At 43.3% G+C, this 21,902-nt stretch overlaps 1 protein-coding gene across 5 annotated transcripts in view; it reads right to left on the bottom strand.

Moving 5' to 3' along the window:
- LOC106568937 (SPRY domain-containing SOCS box protein 4) overlaps positions 1–21,902 on the bottom strand; it is a 128,576-nt gene that overhangs the window by 49,245 nt on the left and 57,429 nt on the right. For 3 of the 5 annotated variants that reach the window (XM_014139785.2, XM_014139784.2, XM_014139787.2), the window contains one exon: positions 2,789–3,710. In XM_014139785.2, the coding sequence (XP_013995260.1) occupies positions 2,789–3,521 (733 nt within the window). In that variant the 5' untranslated portion in view covers positions 3,522–3,710. Of the gene's footprint in view, positions 1–1,733; positions 2,617–2,788; positions 3,711–16,181; positions 16,589–21,902 lie in introns of those variants that run through there. The other 2 variants (XM_014139786.2, XM_014139792.2) reach the window with 2 other exon arrangements.

The raw sequence follows: 21,902 nt of genomic DNA, 5'->3' as shown, positions 1-21,902 counted from the left end.
CGGTTGCCATGGCAACGCCCCACACAATGCATCAGTCATGGAAACAGAACAGGCTTGGAATGTTTAATTCTGTCAATTTGACTGGTAAACTCTTCGGGTACACTCGCAAAGGCTGCCTGGTATTGTCATGCAATTTCCATGTTAAAGTAGAATAAACATTCAAATGATTTTAACTGGATGTGGCTGATGTTAACTTTGTCATGTCAGTTGAATAAATACATATTTTACTTCCTGCTTTGCGCCTATGGGGACACTCGCAATGACCGCTAGTCCACCCACTATGCCATAATTGACTTGAATGGGGATGCCCATTATCTTTCTATGGCAACACAGTCGGGAGCGGAGGAGAAAAATGTGCATTTTACCTGTTTGGGATAGGGGGCAGTATTTTCACGGCCGGATAAAAAACGTACCCGATTTAATCTGGTTACTACTCCTGCCCAGAAACTAGAATATACATATAATTAGTAGATTTGGGTAGAACACTCTAAAGTTTCTAAAAAACTGTTTGAATGGTGTGCGAGTATAACAGAACTCATATGGCAGGCCAAAACCTGAGAAGATTCCATACAGGAAGTGCCCTGTCTGACAATTTGTTGTCCTTCTGTAGCATCTCTATCGAAAATACAGCATCTGTGCTGTAACGTGACATTTCCTAAGGCTTCCATTGGCTCTCAGAAGGCGCCAGAAAGTGGAATTGGGTGTCTGCTGTCTCTGGGCGAAGAACAGCAGGAGAATTTGTTAGTGGTCAGCCTGGTAACAGTGAGACAGAGGCGCGTTCACGAGAATTCTCCATTTTTTTCTTTCAGCCTTGAAATGAATACAATGTCGGTGTGAATATTATCGCTATTTTACAAGAAAAATAGCATAAAAATTGATTTTAAACAGCGTTTGACATGCTTCGAAGTACGGTAATGGAATATTTAAGTTTTTTGTCACGAAATGCGCTCGCGCGTCACCCTTCGGATAGTGACCTGAACGCACAAACAAAACGGAGCTATTTGAATATAACTATGGATTATTTGGAACCAAAACAGCATTTGTTATTGAAGTAAAAGTCCTGGGAGTGCATTCTGACAAAGAACAGCAAAGGTAATCCAATATTTCTAATAGTAATTCTGAGTTTAGGTTGTCCCAAACTTGGTGGGTGTCAAAATAGCTAGCCGTGATATCTACTCAGCACATTTTGCAATATTCTTTCACCGAAAAGCCATTTTAAAATCTGACACCGCGATTGCATAAAGGAGTTCTGTATCTATAATTCTTAAAATAATTATGTATTTTGTGAACGTTTATCATGAGTAATTTAGTAAATTCATCGGAAGTTTGCAGTGGGTATGCTAGTTCTGAACATCACATGCTAATGTAAAAAGCTGGTTTTTGATATAAATATGAACTTGATTGAACAAAACATGCATGTATTGTATAACATAATGTCCTAGGAGTGTCATCTGATGAAGATCATCAAAGGTTAGTGCTTCATTTAGCTGTGGTTTTGGTTTTTGTGACATATATGCTTGCTTTGAAAATGGCTGTGTGATTATTTTTGGCAGGGTACTCTCCTGACATAATCTAATGTTTTGCTTTCGCTGTAAAGTTTGAAATCGGACAATGTGGTTAGATTAACGAGAGTCTTGTCTTTAAAATGGTGTAAAATAGTCATATGTTTGAGAAATTGAAGTTATAGCATTTGAGGTATTTGTATTTCGCGCCACGCTCTACCATTGGATATTGGTGAGGCTAGCGGAACGTCTGTCCTTAAGTTAAAAACAAAAATATTTTACCGTCATCCAAATGTCCATGACCATCACAGCCCTAGATATAAGACCACCATAGAAGTCTTAACGTGTTTTTAATTCTTCATCATTTGGAATGGATATACTGCTTCCATACTATCATACAATGTGTTATATCTCAAAGTGATATGGCTGTATGTGTTATCAAATAAACGTGACATAAAAAATAAAAAAATAAATCGACAGTGCAGTAAACAAAAAACCCTGTTCATTGCGAAGCTAAATGACTTCAGTGTCTACACTTCCTCTTTATGGGTAGATAATGACAGAACGAGATACTGTAGGCAGATATGGTTCTGTTTGGCGTCTGTATCTGCCCTCTGATGTTCTGAACAGTAATTGTAGCTATTCCAGGAAAGCATCCTATAATGACGCAAGGTAAAGTTCCATGTTCTACGCACCCTTCAAAGCAGGCTTCCAACTTATTTGACCCCAAGTTCTGAGAAAAAAAGGTCTGTTTTGTCCAAATCTCTTTAAAAAAGACTAGCAAATCAGCTCCAAGTGATTTACATTTTGGAAAGCTGTTCCAAAGTACTCGCACGCATAACTGAGCGATATATGTGATCGCAGATATGTCTAAGCAAGGTTTGAAATGTGTTTGTCAAACTTTATATCTGTTTGGTCTTCTTGCGGTCAATTTGCAGTCTACAAATGACTTGTAAATATGTTTCCTGCCCCCTGACCATCCGCTCTTGAAAGAAATAGGCCCCGAGGCTGAAACTAGTTGATGATCCCTGCTTTAAAGGCCTGCTTTCCTTATCTCCTCTCCTTCATGATCACTTTGGTTGAAAGGACCTCCCACCATGCTGCTTCTAATATCCTGTCAAATCAGCGGTAATGAAAAAGAGGCTAATTGAGCATTTTTCAATGTCATCTACTATTAGTATATCATTATATTACCATCTTATACAATGACGCATTGCGAAACACCTCTACTTATTAGTTCCTGTGAGAGATAGCAGAGAGGAGAGGAAAAAGAGGAGGACACTTACGATCTAGTCCGTTGGCGTATCTCATGCTGATTTCACAGTGGCCCCACACGGCACTGACGATCGGGTACAGCTTCTTCCCCTTCAGGCCTCTGAATGCCACACCAAGGTACTGTCCGTCCACCATGAAACTCAACGTGCCCTCGTCCATATCCAACACCACTAGAAGAGCATCCGGCAATACGAAAGCCTCCTCTGGCTCTAAGAAACACGGATACGAAGGTAGGGAAGCCTGGGCCCGGTTCTTACTGTCATGGTACAGTCGGTTCCTGCCCAAGTCCCACCCCCAGGACTCAGAGTCACTGCCTACTAGTGCCGTGTAGCCGACCGAGTGTAAGGGGGCGTCGGCCGTGGCTACTCCCACCACAGCGTGTGTCCCTCGCTGTCTCGCCGGCCAGTGGATGCGCCAGACGTGGAGCCCCCGCGTGTAGCCCACCCTGCCGCGGATGCAGTCGGTGCTCTGCGCTACAGGATGGCGGTGGAAGGTCAGTTTATCCTCCTCTTTGATGAAAACGTTAAGCGAGCGGTCCTCCGGGTTCCAGGCATGGCGGAGCTGGAGGTCAGGGGGCGCGGGGGGCATGTCCAACAGCAGGTCCAGCCGCGGCGGCTTGTAGAAGTCAGGGCCCCGCAGCTCGGGGTGGAGGTGCCGGCGGTGGGTCGACGGGCGGAAAGAGGGCGAGCCACCCTCGCCACGACTGTCCACTGACTTGACGCCGCCAGAGATCTTCTGACCCATGGTGTCGGCGAGAAAGGGGGAGAGGGAGGAAGGTGTTAGTGTCGGTCCTCTGTCGCCCCGGCGTTACTTCATTAAAGCAGATGTTTCGGTGCAGTAACCAGGGGAACCACAGGGAGTGGTGATGACGCACTCCTGTCGGTGGCCGACTTCACAACGCCGCTTTCAAAAAGGGGGCCGCCAACGACACTCCTGAGAGGAGAAAGCAGAGAGAGAGGACTGTGAGTGCATGTAAGGGTACGTTACAGCTAGTTATGACTTTGCCGTTCTCTGTTCTGGCCCAAATCACTGCCTCCTTGCAGAACACACAGAAAGAGCTAGAGACCAGAGAGAGAACAAGAGCTATAACAAACACACCAAAAGTGAGATACTTCCCCTAGAGTAGAACTCAGAGGACACTAATGCTCCTTTAGATAATACATTTTTCAATAACCGCCTTTTAGAAAAGCAGCCGAGTTGGCAAAAATTATTTTTTATTTTTTTTAAATGTATTGCTCCATCCTCGAGCTTCCAAAGCCTTAAAAAAAATTTTAAAAAAAAATAACTTTAAACAAAATCCCTCCTTGCCGCAGTGTCATTGATCCATGGTGATGTGAAAAAGAACGCTCTGTGAACTAGATAATGGAAGATTGGCTGATAAGCTAAAAATACTAGGGCCCTATGTAACAATAGCAGGCAGTTCCTGTTTGGGACACACACACTTCCTGCTCAGCTGAAATGACACATCAGTCTCTTCCAGGAATGAGGGATAGCTATTCCTTAACACAGGGAAAGGGACACTCATACCAGACTGACACACCTCTTGGGGGTAGACACACACACAGTGTGTGTGTTGTGTATATATACACAGCATGGGGAAGAGAGATATATATATATATATATATCTATATATATATATATATATAGTACTGTACACACAGACGTCAGACTGTGAAATACAGGTCTACTGTTGCTATGTAAGCTAATATCCACAGACACAAATGCAGTACTGTATAACACAACACTCAGACAGAGTGAGGTCAGCAACTGCCTGAGAGAGAGGTCTGTCTATGTAAGTTAGCAGGAAGTAGGGTGACCAGACGGCCAGACAGCTGTGAGTCATGCCCCCCACCTCTCTCGGTCTTCCATTAAATGAGAAGAGGAATGAGGTCATGAGAGTTGGCAGTGTGTGTGTGTAGCACCAGAGAGTTCAGGTCCCAGCAGGGAGTGTGTGTGTGTGTGTGTGTGTCCAATTAACTGTTCAGAGTGTGTCATAAGTGGGCAGGTGGGTTAGGGCTGGGTTCTTATGGAAGTTTCTGGGAGAATGTCATTAGCTACTCAGTAACTGTAGCCAAACTGTAGTCGTGTGTGTGTGTGTGTGTTACTAGGTGTAGTTCTGTACAAGTGTCTTTCTCTGTATTATCTGTGTCTATGGCTGCGTTTACACCGGTAGCCCAATTCTGATATTTTCCCAAATAATTGGCAAAACAGCTGATCTGACTGGTCAAAAGCCAAATTAGTTTAAAAAAATATCAGAATTGGCCTGCCTGTGTGTGCCCCTTTGTGCGTGTGTGCGCGTGTACGTACAGAGCATGTCTATTCCTCCCATTTCCCCCAGATGGCTCCTCTACATCGAGCTCAGCTGGCTTAGATCCAGTCTGGGAGGGCATGTGGGTGGTAACCTATGCATTACGCCTTCCTCAAGGGGGTGCTTCACCTTTGACCTGCAACACCACGGTTACCCTTCTGAAGGGGGCTAGACCCAGAGGTTGCAGTGTAGAGCTGCAACATACCAGCTGTTTACATTTCGATCCTACCATCCCATTTGAGTTAGATCTCTCTCGTTCTCTCCCGTCTCTGGCACACTCCCTCGCTCACCCCAGTCTTCTGACGACTTATTTAGGAGAGTCTGCTCTTCTCCGTCCTCATCCCTTCTTTTAGCCGGGCTAGACAGGTATGGCAGTTAGGGGAGCAGAAAGGACAGCATATAGCATGGGGAAGAGCTAAATACAATTTTTTTTCTTGAGGGAGACAGAAAAGCATGATGAAATGGAGGTATATGAAGAGAAAGCAAGAGAGCGCACAAGAGCAAGAACGAACGCAAGACAGAGCGCGAACGAGAGCGAATCCACAGACCGACAGAAAAAGTCACTGAAAAAGACAGAACCAAACAAAGGGAGGTCTAACGTGGGGGGGGGACGGGGGGGGGGGACTTGGCCACCTTCCCTCTAACAACCATAAAAAAAATGCAATTGCATAATGTGTGTATAAAGTCCCTTCTGCCTCAGAACCATGCTTTCATGCATATCCAAAATGCCCTGACTGGGGAGACAGGCTTTGATGTGACACACACACGCAATCTCGCACTCTGAGACACAGCTCCTTCACACCGACATTCTTTTTGTCACAGTAGAGTCATTACCTCAGGACAGCTGCGCACAAACACAAGATGGAGGACTTCTAGGGAAAAGTCATAATAATGTTTGGGAAATAACCAAAAAGATCAGTCTGTCGGCTTCACAGGAGGAATAACCCAGACCAGCATGTTAACGGGAATCCAAAACAGTGTGTATTTAAACAGACCAACACATACCTAGCAACCCTGGTTCTAATTAGTGGTGTGTGTGTGTGTGTGTGTGTGTGTGTGTGTGTGTGTGTGTGTGTGGCTATGAAGTGTGAACTGCAGTGAAGCGTAAAGCCTATACAAACTATTCTAAAACAACTGTTAGCGTCTACATAATTGAGATTCATTTCTAGTGAGGATATGCCAGCGGTAGGTAGATTGTACGCAGTGTTATTTAGAGTACCGTAATTTCCGGACTATTAACCTGTTAGGGCTAGGGGGCAGCATTTGCACGTCTGGATAAAAAAAATGTACCCGATTTAATCTGGTTACTAATCCTACCCAGTAACTAGAATATGCATATACTTATTATATATGGATAGAAAACACTCTAAAGTTTCTAAAACTGTTTGAATGGTGTCTGTGAGTATAACAGAACTCATTTGGCAGGCAAAACCCTGAGACATTTTCTGACAGGAAGTGGATACCTGATGTGTTGTATTGACTTTAAACCTATCCCATTGAAAAACACAGGGGCTGAGGAATATTTTGGCACTTCCTATTGCTTCCACTAGATGTCACCAGCCTTTACAAAGTGTTTTGAGTCTTCTGGAGGGAGATCTGACCGAACAAGAGCCATGGAACGATGATGTCCCATTAGACACCTGGCGCGCGAGTTCATGTTGGGTACCCTCGTTCCAATACGTTATAAAAGAGTATGCATTCGTCCACCTTGAATATTATTCATGTTCTGGTTAAAAAAGGCCCTAATGATTTATGCTATACAACATTTGACATGTTTGAACGAACGTAAATATATTTTTTCCCCTCGTTCATGACGAGAAGTCCGGCTGGCTTAGATCATGTGCTAACAAGACGGATATTTTTGGACATAAATGATGAGCTTTTTTGAACAAAACTACATTCGTTATGGACCTGTGATACCTGGAAGTGACATCTGATGAAGAGAATCAAAGGTAATGGATTATTTACATAGTATTTTCGATTTTAGATCTCCCCAACATGACGTCTAGTCTGTATCGCAACGCGTATTTTTCTGGGCGCAGTGCTCAGATTATTGCAAAGTGTGATTTCCCAGTAAGGTTATTTTTAAATCTGGCAAGTTGATTGCGTTCAAGAGATGTAAATCTATAATTCTTTAAATGACAATATAATATTTTACCAATGTTTTCTCATTTTAATTATTTAATTTGTGACGCTGACTTGACTGCCGGTTATTGGAGGGAAACGATTTCCTCAACATCAATGCCATAGTAAAACGCTGTTTTTGGATATAAATATGAACTTGATAGAACTAAAAATGCATGCATTGTCTAACATAATGTCCTAGGAGTGTCATCTGATGGAGATTGTAAAAAGTTAGTGCATCATTTTAGCTGGTTTTATGGTTTTGGTGACCCTGTCTTTGACTTGACAAAACATTACACACAACTCTTGTAAATGTACTGTCCTAACATACTCTAAATTTATGCTTTCGCCGTAAAACCTTTTTGAAATCGTAAAACGTGGTTAGATTAAGGAGATGTTTATCTTTCAAAGGGTGTAAAATAGTTGTATGTTTGAAAAATTTGAATTTTGACATTTATTTGGATTCAAATTTGCCGCTCTTGAAATGCACCTGCTGTTGATGGAGTGCACCACGGGTGGCACGCTAGCGTCCCACCTAGCCCATAGAGGTTAAGCGCACCTGAATATAAGCCGCACCCACTGAATTTAAAAAATATATATTATTTTGAACATAAATAAGCCGCACATGTCTATAAGCCGCAGGTGCCTACCGGTACATTGAAACAAATGAACTTTACACAGGCTTGAACGAAACACGGCTTGTAACAAAAATAAATAGGCTTTAAACGAAACACGGCTTGTAACAAAAAATATAGCAGTAAGCTTTAGTTGTCTTTTTGCACTGAGTCAATTCCTCACGCTGCTGTTTCCAACGTCTTATCATCGACTCATTAACACCAAGCTCCCGTGCAGCAGCTGTATTTCCTTTTCCAACAGCCAGATCAACAGCCAGATCAATCGCCTTCAACTTGAAAGCTGCATCATATGCATTTCTCCGTGTCTTTGCCATGATGAGGGTGACAAAATGACTACCGTAATCATAATGATGGGAAGTTTGAGAGCGCTCGATTTAATCTAAACAGTAAACAAAAAAGTTGTTTGACCTTAACCTATTCGGCAATTTCATTGGTCTAATGAAAGCTTCATGCCGCCCAAAAAAACTGAGCACGTCACAGAAATGTGTTTTTTTTAAGAATTTTATTTTTGGAAAGCGGGAAAAATCCATATATTAGCCGCGTCATTGTTTAAGCCGCGAGGTTCAAAGCTGGGAAAAAAGTTGCGGCTTATAGTCTGGAATTTACGGTAAGTCAAAATACAGACAGAATTCCACAGGATGATTAGTCTTTAAGAGATAAGGAAGGATACTCCACACTGTCAACGGGGGCCGTTGATCCTGTTAAGCCATACAGAAGAGGACGGCGGGAGAGCTCTCAATCTATCCCGCTCTCCTCCATTTATTTACCATCCTTTTCCCTCCAACTTTCCCTGTCAGTTTATTTAGCCTCTCTCCCTCCCGCCATCCCTCCAAATACTACATAAGCCGCTGTCCGAATCCAGAACTGTCACAACTTCCTTTTAAAAGAACCCAGTTGAACGCACAAGGTGCCATTTTGAAATCAACTATTTAACTAGGCAAGTCAGTTAAGAACAAATTCTTATTTACAAATGATGGCCTATTAAAAAAGGCCTCCTGCAGGGACAGGGGCCTGGGATTAAAAATAAATATAGGACAAAACACACATCACAACACTACATAAAGAGAGACCTAACATAGCAAGGCAGCAACACAACACAGCATGGTAGCAACACGGTACAAACATTATCGGGCACAGACAACAGCGCAAAGGGCAAGAAGGTAGAGACAACAATACATCACATAAAGCTACCACAACTGTCAGTAAAAGTGTCCATGATTGAGTCTTTGAATGAAGAGATTGAGATAAAACTGTCCAGTTTGAGTGTTTTTTGCAGCTCGTTCCAGTCGCTAGCTGCAGCGAACTGAAAAGACGAGACCCAGTGATGTGTATGCTTTGGGGACCTTTAACAGAATGTGACTGGCAGAACGGGTGTTGTGTGTGGAGGATGAGAGCTGCAGTAGATATCTCAGGGGGGAGTGAGGCCTAAGAGGGTTTTTATAAATAAGCATCAAACAGAGGGTCTTGCAGTCTTGCGACAGGTATACAGAGATGACCACTTTACAGAGGAGTATAGAGTGCAGTGATGTGTCCTATAAGGAGCATTGGTGGCAAATCTGATGGACGAATGGTAAAGAACATCTAGCCACTCGAGAGCACCCTTTCCTGCCGATGTATAAATTACATCTCCGTAATCTAGCATGGGTAGGATGGTCATCTGAATCAGGGTTAGTTTGGTAGCTGGGGTGAAAGAGGAGCGATTACGATAGAGGAAACCAAGTCTAGATTTAACTTTAGCCTGCAGCTTTGATTTATGCTGAGAAGGACAGTGCACCGTCCAGCCATACTTCCACGTACTTGTATGAGGTGACTACCTCAAGCTCTAAACCCTCAGAGGTAGTAATAAGACCTGTGGGAAGAGAAGCATTCTTCTTACCAAACCACATGACCTTCATTTTGAAGGTGTTCAGAACAAGGTTAAGGGCAGAGAAAGCTTGTTGGACAATAAGAAAGCTTTGTTGTAGAGCGCTTAACAAAATCCAGGGAGGGACCAGCTGAGTATAAGACTATCATCTGCATATAAATGGAAGAGAGAGCTTCCTACTGCCTAAGCTATGTTGTTGATGTAAATTGAGAAGAGCGTGGGGCCTAGGATTGAGCCTTGGGGTACTCCCTTGGTGACAAGCAGTGGCTGACAGCAGATTTTCTGACTTTATACACTGCACTCTTTGAGGTAGCTAGCAAACCAGGCCAAAGACATCAATACTCCTTAGCCGGCCCACAAGAACGAAATGGTCTACCATATCAAAAGCTTTGGCCAAGTCAAAAATAGCAGCACAACATTGCTTAGAATCAACGGCAATGGTGACATTGAGGACCTTTAAGGTTGCAGTGACACATCCATAACCTGAGTGGAAACCAGATTGCATATCCGAGAGAATACTATAGACATCAAGAAAGCCAGTCAGTTGATTATTGACAAGTTTTTCCAACACTTTTGATAAACAGGGCAAAATAGAAATAGGCCTATAACAGCTGGATCAGCGTGATCTCCCTCTTTAAATAAAGCACAAACTGTGGCTGCCTTCCAAGCAATGGAACCTCCCCAGAAAGGAGAGACATGTTAAAAAGGTTGGACAAAGGCTGGCAATGGGCAGCAACCTCAAAAGAAGAAAGGGTCTAAACCATCTGACCCAGATGGTTTTTTGGGGTCAAGTTTAAGGAGCTCCTTTAGCACCTCGGTCTATGTGACCGCCTGCAGGGAGAAACTTTGTAGCGGGGCAGGGGAAAAAGAGGGAGAAGCATCCGTGATAGTCACATTAGAAGGGGTGAGAGATGAGGAAATGTTGGACAGGCAGGGAGGCTTGGCTGAGTCAACTAGGAATCCTGACTTAATGAAGTGGTGATTAAAGAGCTCAGCCATGTGCTTCTTGTCAGTAAAAACCACAGCATCAACATTAAGGGTGTCATGACGTTGCCCTCTTTGGGTCCAGAGAGCACCATCACCCTCTCTATACTCCTTACACCAGGCTCTGTAAGAGAGGTCGTAAATTCCTGGAGGAGACCCTCTCCTCATGGCCAGAGTATAAGAGAGCGTGAGTTTTCATAGAGAGAACAAAATAATTTCTTCCACCTCACAGAAGTTGACAACCGAACAATATTCAGGTTCTGGAGAAGGTATAAAAGATCGGTGAATAATCCAGCTACGAACTCGTCCGGTTGGTACAATTTTGTGAAACTCATGAGACAATACCGCCACATTACCATAACCATGTTTATAGAAGAGTCTCAGTTATGAGGCTTACATCTAATGGTTGTATAAAATGAATAAGGATGAAGCTATTTGTGAGATGATGGGATGCTATGTAATGATGTTAATGTGAGAGAATTGTATTTCTGTTTAAAGTTTCCTAAGTCATTGGCACGCCCCCAGGGGCACAGACAGGACCTGGCGTCATGAGGCAGCCTTTTTCTATGTCCCGAATAAAACCCCCACCTAGGTTTTCTATCATCAGACCAGCTTACCTCGATAACCAGAGGGCCAAGGTTTGAGAGGAGACCACGCTTACCTCAATTACGAGATGGCTAAAGGTTGCAGACCATGCATTTCTCTTGCTGAACTTTTAACCATACCACGTGGTTAAACTCAGACTATCGATACCGACAGAATAAGAACAAGTCTTTGATATTAATAACTAGTCTGCAGCTAGGAATTCGGTATCATTGAACGCGAAGACCGACAACCACCGAAACATTTATTCTATAACGACATGAATGAATGTCACTCAGAACTATCCATTCTAACCACGACAGAGAGAGAGCGGACAAACTCTCCAACAGAAACTAGCTTTTCAACAGAGATCAACAACACACTGAGCGTAAATATATATATTGATTGCAATTATTCCCGAATGAGCGAGCGTTCATGTGCAAAGGTTTAGCATTTCAAATTGTTATAATTATCAACTCTGTAGTGCCTTCTCAGCTGACCCCCCACTCCCCTTTTGTCTAACAAGCCACCATGCCGGTTTAGCCCACTAGGGGACATTATCATTTCCTTGTAACCATATGTACTGTTTGTTATGCATTTCTGTGAATTACTTAGTTAGTAAATAAAGGATTTTAAGACAATTGATGTATGGATGAGTCAGTGAAGACTGGGTTCGTGCAGATAACCAACAATTTACGACGTTTGGAATGAGACTAACGTGAGGTAAATAATAATTCATTAAATTGAAGACTAATTGATCAGATATTAAAATATCTGAAAGTTATATTAGGAAAATTATAACTTTGTAATATGAATATTTTCCTTGGTGCCCCGACTTCCTAGTTACATGATTAATCAGTTTGATCACGTAATAATAATAATAATAATAATAATTAGACAGTTATTTGACAAATAAGTCTTCAGTTTTAATGATGCCAAAGACACAAGGGACATGGGCAGCTGTGGGGAGGGTTATTCTCCCTCACTAACTTTAAGCATCAGCTGTCAGAGCAGCTCACAGATCACTGCACATAGCCCATCTGTAAACAGCCCAGCCATCTACCTACCTCATCCCCATACTGTATTTATCTTACTCCTTGCACCCCAGTATCTCTACTTGCACATTCATCTTCTGCACATCTACCATTCCAGTGTTTAATTGCTATATTGTAATTACTTCGCCACTATGGCCCATTTATTGCCTTAACCTCCCTTATCTTACCTCATTTGCACTCACTGTATATAGACTTTTCTTTTGTTCTACTGTATTATTGACTGTATGTTTTGTTAATTCCATGTGTAACTGTTGTTGCATGTGTCGAATTGCTATGCTTTATCTTGGCCAGGTCGCAGTTGCAAATGAGAACTTGTTCTCAACTAGCCTACCTGGTTAAATAAAGGTGAAATATATATACATTTTTAATTCTCCAGGTCTTTAACCGTTTTCCAGAACTTCTTGGGGTTAGACCCACAGAGCAAGCACTGCTCCTTTAACTAACTAACTTTGGCCTTCCGGATAGCCTGACGTGAAATTATTTCTCATTTGCCTGAACGAGAGCCCGTCAGCATGAGTATGCGTGTGCCGGGCCTTTTGCCAAATGCAATTCTTGGAGGTGGAGTAACTCTGCAAGATCACGATCGAACCAGGGGCTGAACCTGTTTTTAACTAATTTTCTTTGAGGGCGTGTATGTTAACAATACCATTGAAAATATAAAAAATGAAGGTCCAAGCGTCTTCGACAGAGGGGTTGACTAGACCATGTCAGCTAACATTCTTTAACATGGTAGGTAAGTTAACCTATCTAAACCTTGTAGTCATCATGGCCAGATTATGTGCCCAGGGGCCTAGACCCACTGGGGTCCCCATTGATTTGGTTGTAATGTTTGAGTCACTCAAAAAAAGACTTGCAGGAAATACGTTTTAAAACTGCTAAAATGAACGCGCCGCCAACAAGAGGGGCATGAACAATGATGTGTACATGCACAGTCTGACAGAGGCGCTGTATTGAAGCCAACACGGTCATCTTGGCACTCCACCTTGTAAAAAATATTTTGGAAGCTACAGAAATGCATTTATTAACGTATCCACACGTTTTTGACAAGTATATATATATATATTCTATTACAGACTCCTTAAATTCATAGATTTAAATTATATTATGTTAACTGAACATAAAAACGGTGCATGGGTCACGAGGTGGTTTCTTTTAACGACGATAATTGTCAATATATACCTGGACCTTTGCCACATAGGAAACGTGTGACCGAACCGTCTCAAATAGTATTTGAGTACCCGACATACGCCCACCCCTTTCTCCATGCCTTTGTTTCCTCATCCCTCGCTCTGGAGCAACAATAAATCATCAGCGAAGGGTAAAAACAGCACTTACACCCTATCAATGGGTACAAATTATATCACGCTGCCGACTAAACGGCCCAAGCAATTTGCAGTGCTGAAATCAATGAATGCTTGACAGGCAGAGATGTCTTCAGGAACACACACACGAGAGAGAGAGAGCACTGTGATATGCCATGTGTTGTGGATGGCTAGCCTTTATGGGCATTTTAATGGTCATTGAGCGCTTGATTTAAAAAATAAAAAATAAATACATTTAAAAAATAAAAATAAAAAAAATCGCACCAATCTATCAGTTTGAATTTACACTGAACAAACATAAAATGCAACAAAGATTATACTGAGTTACAGTTCATAAGGAAATCAGTCAATTGAAGTAATTAAATTAGGCCCTAATCTATGGATTTCACATGACCGGGAATACAGATATGCATCTGTTGGTCACGCAACATAAAAAAAAAAGGTTGGGCGTGGATCAGAAAACCAGTCAGTATCTGGTGTGACCAATATTTGCCTCATGCAGCACGACATCTCCTTCGCGTAGAGTTGATCAGGCTGTTGATTGTGGCCTGTTGTCCTACTCCTCTTCAATGGCTGTGCGAAGTTGCTGGATATTGGTGGGAACTGGAACACGCGGCCGTACACGTCGATCCAGAGCATCCCAAACATGCTCAACGCGTGACATGTCTGGTGAGTATGCAGGCCATGGAAGAACTGGGACATTTTCAGCTTCCAGGAATTGTGTACAGATCCTTGCGACATAGGGCTGTGCATTTTCATACTGAAACATGAGGTCATGGCGGCGGATGAATGGCACGACCATGGAACTCAGGTAGGGTTGTTTGCATTCCAACACACCAGCAGTCATGACCGCAGTAAAATTTTCACGTGACCATTGAGACATGGTAATCTCCTCTTATGAACTCTGGACATGCTTGGTAGTACCCATCTTGCTAACGACCATGAAGTCCTAATGGCCTGGTACTCTAAGGGCTCTATTGTCCCTCTAAACACTCAGAGCAATGCGAATGCATTGATGTCGAAAATCACGAACACTTATCAAAACAGTATCTTTCTTTTAAAACTCACGTCACTGTGATGATCAATTTGAAGAAAGAAGTTCAACAGCAGGTTGAAACAGTGGTCGTCGTTTCAAAGCCTAACACAAAACGGACAGTGCTTTCTGATGATTAATTCAAAACATCCATACGCATGTTCGAGCTTATGAATAGACCCTACATGTAGGCGTATGAGTCAAAGCCTGAAAAAAAAAGGAATTAAAATGATTGTGCCTTCTACAATACATAGCCTACTGTATGCGTAAGTAAAAGTACATTTATGATAAGGTTGAGTAGTGGTTGACAGTGTATATGCCGTTCCAGACGTTTAAAACGAACATTACAATAATAATGAATGGCGGGGGCAATTTGTTTGTTCTCGCTGTTCTTGAAATAGCATTTTAGAGTTAACCTAGGATATGGCGGGGCGGGTTAGGGTTTAGCTGAACTGACGCCAGTGGTATAAACTCATAGAAGGGTACTTAACACACACACACGCTAGTGTTGCTGACACACACACACACACACACACACACACACACACACACACACACACACACACACACACACACACACACACACACATACCAACCTAAAATGTAGATGGAACACGACTTCCTAACAGCTGTCTTCTCCCAAGCATAATGTTAGTCACTGCTTACGGACTTTCCTCCGGAACCCCCCCCCCCCCCCACAAACAATAGGGATTTGAACACACAGTATGGGCCAGAGAAACCAACCACAACCTCTGCTTCTCTCTAAGTCACCTTATCTAAGAAAGGGGGAGAGAGAGAGAGACGCAAACAGAATGGCAGACAGAGAGAAAGAGGGAGAGAGCGATAACAAGCCAAGCAAAGAGGTCAGCAGCTGACAAAACAAAAGAGATGAAGTCAAAATGAAGCCCGCTATCTAACCACCCAGCAGCACAGCTCAGATTTACCCCCTCCCCCTCTAACCTAAACATGGTAGGACAACAGAGAAACCTATAGCTGTGGCACAAACCATATTAGATGAATGGGGGGGATATAGAAGTCAAAAGGTATAGAAAATGTCAGGTTTTAAAATAGATATCAGGATTCAGGAGTAGATATGCATTTAAGTGTCAGTAATGGGAGGGAAATCCAAGGATGGCATATGGGAGAATTCCCGACACACACGGAGCAGAGGAGGGAAGAGTATCCTGTACAGCTGGGGCCTCTGGTCCATTAGGGGAATTAAAGACGACAGGAAAAGACGGGACAGGGAAGAGAGGAAACACGCAGCGTCTGGGAGAAATCTGGTCAGCCATGAGAGAGATGCAGGATGCCTCACACAGACACACAGAGAAGAATTAACTCTTAGTTAAGGAGTACATGGAGTCAAATAAATAGTACAGAGTGCATCACAAGGTATCGGCATCCCTCATTCACGCACACAAAAACGGAACTTTCACAAAAGCCATCCACCTCGCTACCATGCGCTCTCTCTAACACAGTCTTAAACAAGCCGCTTACAGTTGTAACAGCAGTGTAGCTCTTCTCTGTGAAACTCCGTTTCTCCAGTTCAACCTCAGAGGATAAACTAATCATGAGAAGAGCGGCGATAAAAGCTCTCCTTCGTGGAAAGAACAGAAGAGAACAGAAGCCAGTTGAGGGAAAAGACTCCCTCTCCCTAGAGAGGTGACCCCCTCCCCACCCCTCACCTCCCTGCCTGGCAAAAGCTAAGCCGCCCGCCGCTATCGCTACTGCCCTCCGCGACTCTTCTCGTTGCCGTGGCGTCCGTTGCCTGTCGCTATCGAGCACTCTTCTTCAGAGTTAGTTTCAGTTCAGCACAGAGCGAGAGCGAGCGAGAGGCAGTAGGACAAGGATAAGAGGGAAGGCTGGCTGCCTCATGCTGAAAGCCAAACCCCTCTGATCTCATCAAGCAGGGTTACCGACGGCGACCAGACAGACGGGCAGCTGGTGGGGGGGGACACGCCCATTTCATTTCCCTCACCCAATCTGAGCGCAACCAACCCCCTCTGCCATACAGATACCGAGAGACAAACGCAGGGATAGAACATCACACTTCTACAATCATATAGTCTAAGCCTATATTAACATATTGTAACATTACAATATAGTACAAAATATACACTTACTCATATGGTATATACACTTTAGAAAACGCAGGTACATATACAATCATGCCTTTATGCAGAATCTAAAACACACATTTAGACATACAACGTAATACAAACAGATTTCATACACATACAGCGGCATTTAAACAGTTATTTATGTGCTCCATCCCAGACACACACAGTTTGACAGCTTTTTCCTGCCATAGACCTAATAAAAAGTTCAGCTCAAGACACAGTACACACACATCCCTCCGGCAGCAGCACAGACAGCGTGAGTGTTCCATCGTCATGAATGAGGCACAGAGTATCTGAGTGGACTTCCTATTTCCTGGGCCACACGGACCACCGGGGAGCACTAACTGACACCACACCGGGCCTGAACCTCCACCTCTCTGCACCGCACACACAGACTACTCAATCGCCCCCTTTCACCCTCCCAGTCCCACCTCAGCCCACTACGGTGGAGCGAGGTAAAGGGGAAACGCGTAGCACTGTAAAAACACAAGCCCTCGCTGCGGATCAACTGAGTCAAATATACTTCTAACCCCATTTACCTTTCCCCCACACACACGCTAAAATTACTCACTGCTAGCCATTATAGCCACGGAGGCTAGCCCACGTAGGTTAAACGGCCGACAATGTAGGCAGTCACCGTAGGCTAAACATAATATACATTACCAACGCATGTCTGTTTCAGATTTTTGTTTCAAAGATAGAAGTTGAAAGTAACTACGGTGTGTTCAAAGACAGGCAACTTTGAACCCAACAATTTCCCTCCTATTAGCTAGACATGCACGACATGGCAACCTCTTCAAATGAGTGGATTTAGCTATTTCAGCCACACCCGTTGCTGATAGGTGTATGAAAATCGAGCACACGGCCATGCAATCTCCATTGACAAACAGTAGAATGGCCTGTACTGAAGCGCTCACTTTCAACGTGGCACCGTCATAGGATGCTACCTTTCCAACAAGTCCGTTCATCAAATTTCTGCCCTACTAGAGCTGCCCGGTCAACTGGAAGTGCTGTTATTGTGAAGTAGAAACATCTAGGAGCACACAAGCTCAAAGAACAGTTAGAAATACTGAACCGTAACGATTTCAATCGAAGGGGAAATTACCACTGCTACGTCCTCATAATGTTATTGAGGTTACTGCTTATGTTTGAGGAACACGTCTCGGGCATCATTTAAATGTCGAGACCAGAATATGGGGAGGGACAAAGACGCTCAACAGGCACGTCCCGCTCCATTATCGTGCACATTATTTGTTTCATTATGTTTCCTGATGCGATCAGTAAACGCAGGTTGAAATAAAATTTAAAAAACTGAACCAACTATATTAAATTTGGGGACAGGTCGAAGCGCATGAAACATTTATGGGCAATTTAGCTAGCTAGCTTGCTGTTGCTAGCTCATTTGTACTGGGATATAAACATTGGGTTGTTACTTTACCTGAAATGCACAAGGTCCCCTACTCCAACAATTAATCTACAGATAAAAGGGTAAACAGAGTTAGTTTCTAGTAATCTCTCCTTCTGTGGACTTTATATGGCGGTTGGCAACCAACTTTAAGGTGCATTGCCACCACCAACTGGACTGGAGTGTGGACCTCAGTTCATCTTTCAATCACTCACGTGGGTATATGCTCCTAAAACCAATGAGGAGATGGGAGAGGCAGGACTTGCAGCGTGTCAAGAGTCCCCCAAAAAAAGGGGGAAAAAAGAACCAAGTTCTATTTATGCGCCTGGCTACAGAGACACTCGTTGGCGCAAGCCAGCAGTTTGGATGAAATTGAATAAGGTGCACATTTATTTTGCAACACCCGCACGCATAACGCGAGCGGTGTGTTCAGCATGTAAGGCAACATATGACAGAAGAGAAGCTGCATGTATCCAATTAGACAGCTGACTAACAAATAGCCTACCAAAATGTCAAATTATTAGCATATCCCCCCCAAAAAATCCTGCACCCCCTTCCATATTTGACTGTAGCCTACAGTGCATTTACTATATTAGCGGGTTAGTGTCGGGACTCAGATTTTCACATAGCCAGTTGCAGATGGATTATTAGCAATTGCAGGCGGTTGCAGGTCAACAAACAGCTAACCCACGCACCACTAGTGTGTGCGCTGGGATGAAGGGGTGAGTGTAGGGTGTGCTTCGTTACAGTGTGTAAGGGGGTTAATCAGGGGCTAAAATCTGATATCAACTTTGGGGGGGACAATTACATGAAATTTTCTCAAGAGCAATTCCTGAGAGGGACACCAAAAGTAGTGCTGTAACACATAGCCTACATTGTAATATGGTAAATGTATATTGAGGAACCAAAGAAATAAGGTGTTTGCCGTACTCCTAACTACCGGTACCCAAAACTACACAACTACTCACAATACCATTGCCTTTAACAAATCTTAGTTCAGTCACCAGTTTAAGTTGAGAGTGGGGGTATCCATGGCATTTTCCAATTATGTTCCTATTTTACAAGTAAAAAAATGGAGAACCTTTCATAATGTTGCCAAACAAAGACTCAACAAACTTACCTGAGACTCCCTGTCTCTGCCAGTCTGTCCCTGCATATCTGTCCCCAACTCTGCTGTCTGTGTGCCATCTGTTGCCTGCTCTGCCTAATGACATCATTGTGAAACATTTCCATTAGAATTTCATTTCTTTCTTATGAACATTTTATCAACTAGTCTTTGAGATATTAGGCTACTAGGGTTTTTACTTTGCGTTTTGGTGTACTGAAAAATACTCTGATGTCAGTCTTATTTTTCTGACATTTTCTACCTGGCTGGCTAGCTACACACACACAGTGTGTAGGTTATTTACAGTAGGAGATGGGCTTCTATCATCTTATCTTTTATCATTCTATTTGGGCTTCGATCTAAAAGGTAGCTAGCAAATGTGAAACGGATTAAAATGACAAGAGTTGACAGCTGTATGAGTTCACCATTTACACAACATATGCTGCAACCTTTTGTAATTTTAATAGTTTGTTTCATATTGGCTGGCTTCCAACAATAGCTGAATTTGCAAAGCTAGCGAGCACCAATTCAGTTTCAGTGGTGTTTGCTATAATCTTTGCTACCCGGGTTAAATAAAATAAATAAATAAAAGTTCCCTTGCGACAATTTAGCTTTTGCAATGAGACCATTAAATATATTTAAGACAATGGTAGAAGAGAGTGTAGTTCTGTTCAGTTTGGACTTCAGTTTATCGCTAACCTTATCACAGGGACTTTGAAGCACTAACTTACATCATCTGCATGCTGATCTCGGAATAAATTGACGATAGCAAAGATTCTGTCTTTGACGAGGCCACAAATGGAATAGGTACTAGCTAGCTTAATAGTTCATATTTGCGCGCTAGCTCTGCATATTCAGCTAGTGTGTGTGCGCGATTGACTGGATTAACCTCACGTCAGTTACGTTCATTGAGTGCCTTTCAGACAGTGGCTACGACCCCTCTGTTACCTTGCCAGTGGATCAAACATTTACATTACATTTAAGTCATTTAGCAGACGCTCTTATCCAGAGCGACTTACAAATTGGTGCATTCACCTTATGATATCCAGTGGAACAACCATTTTACAATAGTGCATCTAAATCTTTTAAGGGGGAGGGGGGGAGTTAGAAGGATTACTTTATCCTATCCTAGGTATTCCTTAAAGAGGTGGGGTTTCAGGTGTCTCCGGAAGGTGGTGATTGACTCCGCTGTCCTGGCGTCGTGAGGGAGCTTGTTCCACCATTGGGGTGCCAGAGCAGCGAACAGTTTTGACTGGGCTGAGCGGGAACTGTGCTTCCTCAGAGGTAGGGGGGCCAGCAGGCCAGAGGTGGATGAACGCAGTGCCCTTGTTTGGGTGTAGGGCCTGATCAGAGCCTGAAGGTATGGAGGTGCCGTTCCCTTCACAGCTCCGTAGGCAATCACCATGGTGAGGAAAACCATTGTGAGGAAAAGGGTGGGGGGGGGGGGTCGCAATCTTTTGAAACTTAAAAACGCGCTATTAAGTGTCTATAATCAGCACAATTGCTTTCATTGCGTATTATTAATATTATTTAAATTACATAGTTATGTTTAAGTGATATATTGGGGGGGACAAATCACATTTTTCCCAGGATGGGGGGGGGGGTCGTGTCCCCCCCGGGATTTCCGCCCCTGGGGTTAATCTGCAGGACAAAAACACCCCCCCCATAGAAAGAATAGGGACCAGGGTACCCCATACTGTCAGTAAGCTGCTCAGAGGCCAGAGAGCGAAAGTTTGTGTGTGTGTGTGAACCAAGCCACCCAACCGTTCAACACAAGGCCCAAGGGAGCGAGAAAGGGAGGAGGAGGAGGGGATGAACGGAGATAATAAAAGTAATGCAGGGTACTAGAGCCCTAAGGATTCGGATAGAGGAGGATGGAGAGAAAGGAGGGACGCTCATCTGGCAGTCGTCAAAGTGACCCCAGACAGATGGCAAACAAACAGAAAGAGGAAAGGTTCAGTTTGGAGAGAGTGATGGTGAAAGGGGATGGGGAGGAGAGGGTGACAGAGGGAAGACTCACCCACTGCTCATCCGTCGTCCTTCCTTCCATACGTGTGAACACACACACACACACACCAGACTGATGGGTTCAGGGGCCAGCCACAATTTAAGTCTCTCTGTACTGTGAATAATGTCCACTAACACCATGTAAGGGCACAGGAAATTTCTCTATGGCAGGGTTCCCCAACTGGCAACACGGACATAAAAGACTAAAAACACCAGACAAATCAGCTCCAAGTGATATGAATTTTGGAAATCTGTTCCAAAGTATTCCCACGCATAATAGAGAGATCTATGCACGTGATCGTATACAAAGTTTGTATTATGTTTTAGTCCAATATTATATCAGTTTGATCTTCTTGCGGTCAATTTGTAGGCTACAAATAATTTGTAATTAAGTTACAAATTATTGACCATCCCCTCAAAAGTTTATTTTATAATAATTGTCCCACGGCTGGATCTACTTGATAATCAGCATGAGAACGGGTCCTCTTGCTTATAGACTATATTCATTCAGGGCAGACTACTGAAGCATGCACACAGACAGCTACAGTAGGTAAGTATAGTACTACTACAGTTTACAACCT

The sequence above is a fragment of the Salmo salar genome, chromosome ssa14 (assembly GCF_905237065.1).
Source record: "Salmo salar chromosome ssa14, Ssal_v3.1, whole genome shotgun sequence".
Taxonomy (NCBI): domain Eukaryota; kingdom Metazoa; phylum Chordata; class Actinopteri; order Salmoniformes; family Salmonidae; genus Salmo; species Salmo salar.
Note: the sequence above shows the minus strand (reverse complement) of the source record. Positions and strands in the feature narration are given on the sequence as shown.